Source organism: Lolium rigidum, chromosome 5, assembly GCF_022539505.1.
Source record: "Lolium rigidum isolate FL_2022 chromosome 5, APGP_CSIRO_Lrig_0.1, whole genome shotgun sequence".
In the NCBI taxonomy this organism is placed as follows: Eukaryota; Viridiplantae; Streptophyta; class Magnoliopsida; order Poales; family Poaceae; genus Lolium; species Lolium rigidum.
In genome coordinates, this window is record NC_061512.1 from 205,196,157 (window position 1) to 205,207,536 (window position 11,380).

The following is an 11,380-nucleotide window of genomic DNA, read 5'->3' on the forward strand; positions in this document are numbered from 1 at the left end:
CTCAGATTCCGGCGACCGGCGACCCGAACTCTATGCGCCAGTAGTGGAGAGGACCGATCAGGTTCCGCACGGGAACGAACGGTTGGACTTTATGTCCCGGCTCGTGTCTCCAGCCGGGACAAAAGGGCTGCCATCAGGCCGCAAAAGGCCTCAGACCCTTTTGTCCCGGTTGGAGCCTCCAACCGGAACAAAAGGCTTTAAAGAACCGCAAAAGGCCCCATAGCTTCTCGGTGATTTCGAGGAGATGTGGCCGGCCTATTTATCTCGGTTCCAGACGGGGCAGGGACAAAAGACCTGAACGGAAGATCAGTTTTCTACTAGTGTTCTTATATTTTAAAATGTTTTTGCAGTGGCGGGAGCATATGCACCCAATATCAAAAGTGCATTTCTGAAGGATGTACCTGTTTTGTTTATGTTATCTAGCACTGCGCTAGAAGTTTGTTGTGGTTTGATTGGTCCGCATCGATGCCAGCTCCTATAAATATGTGTGTCGCTATATGTTCCAGTTACGTACAGCATCGATCGATCTATCAGATGAGCATTGCGTCTTGTATATGGATTATTTGCTCAAAGTAGTAGCGCTCCTGGTGACCGCCTTTGCCATTGTCATCCACCTCCTGACCAGGGCAAAGAAATCATGCCCGGCCAACTTGCCCCCTGGCTCCCTGGGTCTGCCGGTCATTGGTCAGACACTCGGCATCCTCCGCGCCATGCACGTTAACAGCGTCGACCACTGGTTTGGGGAGCGGATCGGCAGGTATGGGCCGGTCTCGAAGTTCTCCCTGTTCGGCAAGCCGACGGTTCTCCTCGCCGGCCCGGCGGCCAACAAGTTGATGTTCTTCAGCAGCTTGCTGCCGCCGTATGTGCCCCTGTTCTCCCAGCGTATTATCGGGGAGAAGAACATCTTGTCCCTCTACGGCGACGATCACCGGCGCATCCGTGGCGCGCTAATGGAGTTTCTCAAGCCAGATATGCTTAAGCTGTACCTTAATAGGATCGACGCCGAGGTGCGGCACCACCTAGAGGAGAACTGGGTCGGCCGGACGACCGTCACGGTGCTGCCACTAATGAAACGGCTGACGTTCAACATCATCTCCGCGCTAGTCTTCGGCCTTGAGGCGAGCGCCGTGCGGGACGCCTTCGCCCATGACGTGGGATGCATGCTTGCAGGCATGATTGCGATCCCGGTGAACCTACCGTTCACAACGTTCCGCCGGAGCCTCAAGGCAAGCCAAAGGGCTCGTCGGCTACTCGAGGGGATCATGCGGGAGAAGAAGGCGGAACAGGGGGACTCGCCCAATAAGAACCTCATCAGCCACCTGCTCAGCATGAGAGACGAGCATGGCGAGCAGGTTCTGACCCATGAGGAGATCGTCGACAACAGCTTGATCCCCATGATTGCCGGCCATGACACGGCGTCCACACTCATGACGTTCATGATCCGCCACCTCGCCAACGATCCGGCCACCCTCGCTACCATGGCTCAAGGTACGTACGGCAACTGCCACTCTGCAATGCTAATGTTGTTTTGTTTCTGTTATTTTCTTTTGTCACTTCGGTCAGTCATGTTGTGTGTTAATTTTGGGATACAGAGCATGAAGAGATTGCAAGGAACAAGGCTGATGGAGAGCCCCTTACCTGGGTAGATCTGTCAAATATGAAGTTCACATGGCGAGTAGCACAGGAGACACTTCGCATCGTACCTGTAGTGGTCGCGAGCTTTAAAATAGCACTGGATGACATCGAGTTTGGTGGCTACCGCATACCAAAAGGATGGCAGGTGCATTGCAATTTTGGACTCCCTGTTTCTAACTTTTAGCTACAACGTCTTTTTTTGAAGCAGAACAATTTGGTGATGCAACTCTCAATCGTCTTACCAGGTGCTTTGGACGGCAAGCGCAACGCACATGGACCCGAGCATCTTCCCCGAGCCAGCTAAGTTTGACCCGTCCCGGTTTGAGAACCTTTCATCCACGACGCCACCGTGCTCCTTCGTCGGGTTCGGCGGCGGCCCCAGGATATGCCCTGGGATGGAGTTTGCAAAGGTCCAGGTATTGGTGACAATGCACTACCTGGTGAGACATTTTACATGGAAGCTCTGCTGCAAAGAGAACACTTTCACGAGAAATCCGGTGCCGTCGCCGCGGCATGGCCTGCCCATACAACTCCAGCACAAGAGCACTCTTTGATTGCATCCAAACCAAACATCAATGTCAAGGATATATGATGGTGTTGTATGCAATGTTAATTCCTCGCCTTTCTTGTGGGTGTGTAAAGTATCATATTTTAATTTCATCATGGGTGGCATGTCTTCCCATTTGCATTTTTTTTTCAAAAGTGGGTATCGGCGTCGATTGATATATACAACCATATTTATTTTAACTGTTCACAACTCATGGGTATCCCGTAACGTGGATACACACAAAGGTTTCTTTGGACCTGCAAATGATGTGGACCAATATTATCATCACAGCGGAATCCTGCAGAAAGTGATTTGAAGAAAAGTTCGGAGGCTGGCAAACCAAATTTTCTCGTATGGAGACAAAGTTGTTCCGATTAATTATGTTCTTACGAGCATTCCTATGTTCATGTTGTCCTTTCTAGAGCTATCCAAATGGACAAGAAAAGGATTAGATTACTATATCATTTTCTTTGCAAAGTGACAAGAAGAAAAAGAAATATCATCTAGCAAAATGGAATATAATATGTACACCAAAATATCATAGGTCTTTTCAATGAGGTTCTAGGACTAAATGACAAATGTTTACTTAGAATATGATTTGTAGCGCCACGGCGATGCCTTCCTGTGATGACCTATGTACATCCAGCTAGGAGCAATACCCGAATACCTTAGGCTCAAGATGCCCGGGACAACCGATCTTATGGTCGTCAAGGGCTGACCAGGCCAGAGGCTAAACCCCTGGCTCACCCCATTCCGAGACAAAACACGGAGAGGCTCCGGGCTGGCCCACCAAAGGCTAGAGTGCTGCATTCAGCCATCATATTTGGGGGTGGTTCCACCCAACCTTTCGCCCCGCCGAACATCAACAAGTTCCCCTTCACCTCCCGCTGCGACCCCGATAGGTGGTTGGTCGAGTACTGTTAAGCCTTCCACAAAGGGAAGGGTACATATGAGTGGGCCATATGAAGTCTCCCATTGTACCTCTCCAAGCCGGCGTGAGAGTGGCTAAGCCGTCTCCTGCCTCTTAGCATCTCAGGCTGGTCCGACCTCTCAACCTCTTTCATCGACTACTTCCTTCAATAGCGATTAAGGCGTAAAGATCCCTTCCGTGGGCAAATGCCAGGGCCATGCTTGCCCACACGGAAGGGACTCGAAGAGCCTCTGAGAGATTGCATTTAGAGGGCTTTTACCATGGGTGAAGGTTTAGGAGGTATTCCAAAACCATTGAGGAAGCGCGCAAGATGTCAGAAATCTATGTGCGCCGACAAAATATGCGATACTAGGGACGCATTGAAGACATGGATGAACCCTAGCTATCATGACTACATGAGGTCGGAAGCTATCAATGAGTACATCCGGGGTGCGGGCTTCCTGCACCCCTTTGGACCGCCTGCTATCAACCAATACTCTTGGGAAGCTAACCCCGAGAAATGGTTGAGCGAGTAATTCTCGCCTTGTCACAAATGCAGAGTATCCGATAAGTGGGCTATCAGGTACCTGCCCTACTGCCTCATAAGAGCGGTCCAAGCTTGGATACACAAACGGCCAAAGGATAGCATAACTGGGTGGCATAGCATCCAGGGGCTTTCCTCCAACACTTCACGTGGAAGTCGGTCAAACGTCGGGCGCTGCGTGAAGGTCACGCATGGTGGCTCACCTCACATGCCGTGACTCCTGTCCCGTATGTCATGCCGCTGCAAGGGGAGCACTCCGACAGGGGATGGTGGCTCGAACCTAGCCTGGAGGTTGAATACAGGAAGAGATAGAAGGTGGTCGAACAATGGAGGATGAAACAACAACGCCTTTGAGTTCACTCTGCAAACGGAGATGGCGCCCCTCACCAGGGGGAGGAAGACAAAAGATGAAGTGCACTGCGGCTTCTCTCGCTTATCATGCATTCGTCCCCATAGGGAGAGCGAGAACCTACACAGAGGTGGACCGTCGCCACGGGAGGCACCCCATGAACACGTGGATAGTTCAATCTACGTCCATGACCGATCCTTACCAGGCACCACATCTTGTGTACCTTAGCAAAGGGAAGGTAATAACTTTAACTTTGGCCCAAAAGCCTTTAGTTCGCGAACCTGTACCTTTCTACTTATTTCCGTCCCACTACCTAAGTGACTGATACGTGCATTTAACATCATCATTATTGCTACATATATGTTTAGTTAACATTGATATATATCATCATACACCATTATTTATACATTTTTAGTTGATTTTCGGGACTTTCCTACAAAGTCCCCCTCATTGGTATCTAATTCCTGGGAGGCAGATAACCTCCTTTTTCGTTTCTTATTTGCTTCTGGGCTTTCTGGACAACTAAAAATCGAGGAAAAAAATACCTGATCAGTTTTTCACCCGAAGAAGGACCATGAGCGAAAGAAGCACGGGAGGGAGGCCACGAAGGCCAAATGGCACCAGGTGGCGGTCCCGATCATGTAGGGCGTGCCACCCTGGTCCGTTTGCGCCTCGGGCATCTTCTCAGCTCCCTTTTATACCACAGTCTCTGTTTCGTTTAGCTATATTTTTCCCGAGATTTATTGAGGTGGTGGCGTAGGCGATAATCCTCTCCTACTCCGGGAGAGGGCAGGTCCTGCCACACCTGTGCCTCCGGCGAAGGGGAAATCAACGCCATCGTCATCACCACTCCTCCTTGGCTTGGGGGAGGCATATCCATCAACATCTCCATCACCACCATCATCACCACCATCTCCATCTACAAGATCGACTTCATCCCCCTCATAGTTTGTGTTCAATTGAACCTCGGATATTGTTTTGAGGCTAGTTGCATGTTTGTGATTGGTGGTACTTTATCTTTACTAGCACTGTGCCCGCGCGTTGTTGCGTGCCTAAAAAAATAAAAGTCTCTTCTAAGATTTTTTTTCAAATTCAGATGTATATATACACTAAAAAGTATCTAGATACATCTAACAGATAGAATTTCAACATCTTTTTATCAATAGGGATAGTAGATGAGAGAATATTTATACGGTATACACGCTTCACCAAGACCACATGCACAATACATGCACGTCACTAAAAAAAGTTAGGCATCAGCATTTCTAACAGTACGTTAGCCACTTATCCCATCAGAATTAATAGCACCTAGCAATCATCAAGATTCTAGAAAAAACATTAAAGCAGCAGCTATCAGGCTCTCTCAAATTCTCTCACCCTGTCTCACCAAAGTAGCAGCAGTCAACAATTTCAGCATATACTAGTGTATCCCATCAGAATTAATAGCACCTAGCAATCATGAAGATTCTAGAAAAAATAGCAAAAATAACCGCACCTAGTCGGAAACAAGAAAAAAAAAGTAATTATTGAAAATAAATACATTGTTTCTGTTGTAGAGAAAGTTTTTTAACTCTAGATGCATACAAAAGGTAGGTTTCCATCTGTTCAGCTATGTATAGCAAAGTAGTAGGCAAAATAACAGCATGTTAGAGGCTGACCAGCCAGACAAACCTAGGCGGCGCGGCGGCCGATTGAAAGTGGACGGAGGCGGGCAGAGTGTCAATCATTGCATCTTATATCTTATATCTTACACTAGTTAAAAACCCGTGCATTGCTACGGGCTCCTCGATTACTTGTGTCGTTGGATATGCTCAATATAACAAAAAACACGAATTGTCTATCATGAGTCCAATATGGAATCCCCCTATTTATTACTATTTGTAAACACATGTTAGGAACCAAATTTTTATTAGCACTAGACATTAGCATTGTCTAACCCAAGAAAACAATTATATCACTTCACGGAGAAAATGGACTTGTTAAGCTAATTTTTTACCCAAATTATCTTAAACTGATATGATACTATTTTGAACAAAATTAATATGGGTGGTAGCAACAATATTTTCATCGCTGACCATAACCTAATCACCTTGTACACATGCACCACCAGCGTCTCCGTGCACCTACAACAGTTTCATAGGTATGTCATTGTTGAGCTTGTTCATTGATCAGCTTGATACAATATAATTATGTAGCTAGTGTCCATGTGATAGTTTTGGGTGGTGTCTAGCTTGTAGTAGTACACTCTTGGCTACTGTCTAGCTCGTTATGTACTTGGATGTTAAGTTGTTTGTACTATTTTCATGGTGAAAATAAAATCAACTATTTTTCCATGTATTTACTCAAAAATTTCTTTGTTTTCAATCCAAGTCTGATATGTTTTCGGTGTCTGAATTGTAGTCTGATATAATCCGCATTGGAATCCGCATCAGATCAATATCCGATGTGCTCTGCGTCCGGTAGAAAATTATGGTCAAACAAATGGATAGAGCATTATGCAATCCGATCCCGGTCCGTTTACATCCCTTGCTAGATGCCTTCCATTGCATGATCAACTGCTCTAGGCCGGCGGCCTCGGAAATATAGATTGCCATACCACTTATGGGCCAAGCCAGCTCTTTTTTTTCTCAGTTCCCTTATCCTTAGCGCAAAAGTCAAAAGAAAATGAAAGAGAGTTTGTATTTGCAAATGAAAATGAATATAGATCTAAATAAATTAGATAATCAATCAATAAATAAGAATTTGAATAATAGAAAAAAATATCCTTTGCCCCTTATCTCTTCATCATCGTCGGTTCCGTCACTTGTGGTATTCGTTTAGAATCTTGTTGACCCTACTCGCTTCAAGAAGTTCAAGCCTAACCATCAGCACCAGCAGTCAGGCAGGTCTAAGCAGTCAGGGGTTCTCTTCAGCTCAGCGTTAAGATGATTCAAAGTAGGCTTCTTTGGATTGGCATTGATAAGAACGACCACAAGACGTGAATGGCCCTAATGGCCCTTTCGATAATGATTTGCGGGGCACCCCCTTAGGGTTAAACGCCATGTGGAACGAGAAAAAGCAGCTATTGACAAAGATGACTCATTCTTTTTACCCCTAAAAACGACAATGGTACGATTTCTGCAATTTATCACTCCCATGTCGTCAACAAGGCTGAAACCCTTGGCACAACGGAGCTAGCTGGTGTGATCCGGGATCCCGATCCATTATTGCATATATGGATGTAGGTAGCAAATATTCATACAGCAGAAGGCTCACCGAATTTGCTGATGCATACGGTTAGAGCTATTTTGATCAAACAAGGATCGATCAAATTCTAGTAGCACATGCGTTCCCACATGTGCTGTTGCGCGTGCATGACGGACAACGGCTGAGTAGCGACGGCCGGGTCTGAACCGGACGCATACATGCACACCGGCGCCATAGGCAAGGATGATACGCGCACGTTTACGGCAGGCATTGGACTCCCAATACTGATCCTACGCGGTGAATGGTGACGACAGCGCCGTTGCCGGCGACGCGGCTGGCTTCGCTTTGTTAGCTGATCGGCGTTGCCGTACGTGAGGCTCGTTGTCTGAACCCGGTCTCGGCGGCGTCAAGTGTTGGATCCTCGCCCGGACCGGGACGGCGGAGGAACAAGGTGATTGTGTTGGAAGGAGCGAGTCGTGTGTGCGCATTGGTCGCGCCGGCCGATAGTTAATTTTTTCCACGATCGAATACATCCTCGTCCTCGTCGTAGTAGATGTAGGGTTTTAGCCGCTATCCATGGCGAGCCGGTCGGCGACAGCGTGACGTCTTCGAGCAGCCCGACGTTCTCGTTGGTATCAATCCCTCCGCTTTATATTAGAAGTATTTTGTTCTAGCACTCTTGGTCGATGGCCATGGTGATCGAGCTAGTCGCGGCGAAGCGAGGCTGTCAATATACAGGTTAATTAGAGACCCCGCACTTTTGTGCAATAAGCGTAATAATAATCGATCAATATATGATCGGCATCATGGTAGGTTATCTGAGAAAACGATCAATCTTGTTCGAGCTGAACCCCGCTGCCGGCTGGCCAGTGGTGTTGTGAAGTGTACAAGTAGATTGCCTAGCCCTTTCCATCAGTTCGGACTTTTGGTTCAAGTGGCTAGTGCATGAAGCTTAACATGGTATCAGAGCCCCAGGTCTCGAGTTCAAATCCTGGCTTTCACATGGTTTTCGCAATTAAGCCTAAAAATTGCTGTTGCCCCCCTCTTTAGCCACCGCTGCCCTGTTTCGGTGTGCTCTTCTTCTTCCACGTGTTGACTTTCTCTTCTCCCGTCACACGCGAGTGGGGGTGTTGTGAAGTGTACAAGTAGATTGCCTAGCCCTTTCCATCAGTTCGGACTTTTGGTTCAAGTGGCTAGTGCATGAAGCTTAACAGTTGCATTGTGATCCAAATTCATATACTAAAGGGAGGCTAACTTCTGACGAGCGGAGCGAGGCCCGTCGCCGGAGGCTTGGGCCGAAACGGATCGTTGGCACCGCCTATATATACATCTTGTAAGCCGCCGGCTAGGGTTCATCAGATTATAAGATAATCCACGGCGTTTGTAAACACCTCCCGATATAGTGAAGTTTTGCTGGCTGGCGCCCGTGGTTTTTTCCCCTTCGTGTTGGAAGGGGTTTTCCACGTTAAATCTTGTGTCCCCGCGTGTGTTCTTGTTTCGTTCTTCGTTATTTGCTTGTCGCTTTTATAACAAGTGGTATCAGAGCCCGTGTTTCAATCTAGGGTTTTGCGACATGTCTTCTTTGAAGTTCGATCTACCGCAGTCTGGATTACACCACGAGATTTTCTCTGTGGCAAGTGAAGATGAGGGCGATACTTACCCAATCTTCTGATCTGGATGAAGCTCTTGATGGTTTTGGCAAGAAAGATGCCAAGACCTGGACCGACGATGAAAAGAGGAAAGACCGTAAGGCTTTTTCATTAATTCAGCTTCATCTATCCAACAATATCTTTCAGGAAGTGCCTGGCTGAGAAATCCATGTGGCGCTGTGGTTGAAACTGGAATCGATCCGCATGTCCAAAGATCTAACCGAGTAAGATGCACGTGAAGATGAAGTTGTTCTCGCACAAGCTGCAAGAAGGTGCGTCAATGATGAATCACCTATCGATCTTTAAAGAGATCGTTTCGATTTGCTATCCATGGAGGTAAAATATGATGATGAGGATCTAGCTCTTATACTCGTTAGTCTCGTTGCCTAATTCTTTTGCGAATTTTCGAGACACCTTGTTATACAGTCGTGATGAACTAACCCTTGCCGAAGTTTATGAGGCCCTCCAACAGAGGGAAAAGATGAAATCTATGGTGCAGGCAGAGGGTTCGTCATCTAAGGCAGAAGCACTGCAGGTCCGAGGCAGGACCGAGAACAGAAACAACAACTACAACAGAGATAAGAGCAAGACCGACAGAGGTCGCTCAAAGTCCAAGGGACGAGATGGTAAGTTCTGCAAGTATTGTAAGAAAACTAGCCACAATATTGATGATTGCTGGAAGTTGCAGAACAAAGATAAAAGAAACGGTACTTACCAACCGAAAAACAAATCTGAGGGTGATGGTAAGGCTGCCGTTGTTTCCAGAGTGATAATTCCGATGGCGATTGCCTAGTTGTGTTTGCTGGTTGTGTTTCGGTAATGATGAGTGGATCCTTGATTCTGCATGTTCGTTTCATATTTGCCGTAACAAAGACTGGTTCGGTTCTTATGAGTTTGTGCAGAGTGGAGATGTTGTGCGTATGGGAGATAACAACCCACGTGAGATCGTGGGCATTGGCTCCGTTCGGATCAAGATGCATGATGGCATGACACGCACTCTGACAGATGTGAGACACATACCTGGCATGGCCAGAAATTTGATCTCTCTCAGTACCATTGATGTTGACGGGTACAAACACTCCGGTTCTCGCGGAGTTCTGAAGGTATCAAAAGGTTCTCTCGTTCACATGATAGGTGATATGAATTCTGCAAAGTTATATGTTCTTAGAGGTAGCACTTTGTCTGGTATTGTTGCCGCCGTTATTCCCGATGAACCTGGTAAAACTAATATGTGGCATATGCGTCTTGGACATATGAGTGAACATGGCATGGCAGAATTGCACGGGAGAGACCCGCTAGATGGCTGCAATTTGAGTAAGTTTGAGTTCTCGTGAGCATTGCATTTTTGGTAAGCATAAAAGAGTTAAATTCAATGCTTCCGTTCATACCACTAAAGGGATTTTAGATTATGTGCATGCTGATGTGTGGGGACCTTCCCGCAAGACTTCTCTTGGTGGTGCAAATTACATGCTTACTATCATAGATGATTACTCCGTAAAAGTGTGGCCTTTCTTCTCGAAACATAAATCTGATGTGTTTGATGCTTTTAGAAAGTGGAAAGTTATGGTAGAGAAGCAAACAGAAAGAAAGTTAAATTGCTTCGTATCGACAATGGCATGGAGTTTTGTTCTACTGTTTTCAATGATTATTGCGAGAGATGAAGGCATTGTCGTGCACCACACCATCCCATATACTCCTCGTCAGAATGGTGTGGCGGAGAGGATGAACGGAACCATCATCTCCAAGGCTCGCTGCATGTTGTCTAATGCCGGTATGCATAGACGTTTCGGGCTGAAGCGAGCCTCCACCGCCTGTTACTTCATAAACAGGTCACCTTGTATTCCGCTTGATAAGAAAACTCCTATTGAGGTATGGTCCGGTTCACCTCGCCGATTATTCACAGCTGAGAGTTTTCGGTTGCACTGCTTATGCTCATGTTGATAATGGAAAGCTAGAGCCCAGGGCTGTTAAGTGTGTGTTTCTTGGTTATGGTTCAGGAGTTAAGGCATATAAGTTATGGAATCCTGAAACTAAGAAAGTTTTGCATAGCAGGAGTGTAGTCTTTAATGAGGCTGTCATGTTTTATAAGAGTTCATCTACAGATGTTACTGATGCTCGTTGATTTTTCCGATAATTCGATGATGAACAACGAGAGGATTAGCGTGCAGGTGGAGCACGTGGAGGAGAAAGAAAATGATGTTGCTGAAAATGATAACACTCGTTGTTCAAAGCACTCACCACTCGTTTTGCAGCAAATAAATAGTTCCATTGCTGCTGATAGACCGAGGCGTAACAAAGGTCCACGTCCTCGTTTAATTGAAGAATGTAATCTTGTTCATCATGCTTTGAGTTGTGCTGAACAGGTGGAGCATGATACTGAACCTGCTACATATACTGAGGCTGTTGCATCCGTTGACCGCGTGAAGTGGATTTCTGCTATGCAAGAGGAGATGCAATCGCTTGACAAGAATGGCACGTGGGATGTTGTGCCCTTGCCAAAACAAAAGAAGGCTGTCCGCTGTAAGTGGATATTTAAAAGAAAGGAAGGTTTGTCTCCTAG

At 46.6% G+C, this 11,380-nt stretch overlaps 1 protein-coding gene across 1 annotated transcript; it reads left to right on the forward strand.

Moving 5' to 3' along the window:
- The first annotated feature begins 554 nt into the window (after positions 1–554).
- On the forward strand, positions 555–2,189 carry LOC124656976 (cytochrome P450 716B1-like). The gene is made up of 3 exons (XM_047195621.1): positions 555–1,488; positions 1,593–1,780; positions 1,881–2,189. Exons 1-3 carry the CDS (start codon positions 555–557, stop codon positions 2,187–2,189), a joined length of 1,431 nt encoding a protein of 476 aa, XP_047051577.1.
- Positions 2,190–11,380: the final 9,191 nt, after the last annotated feature.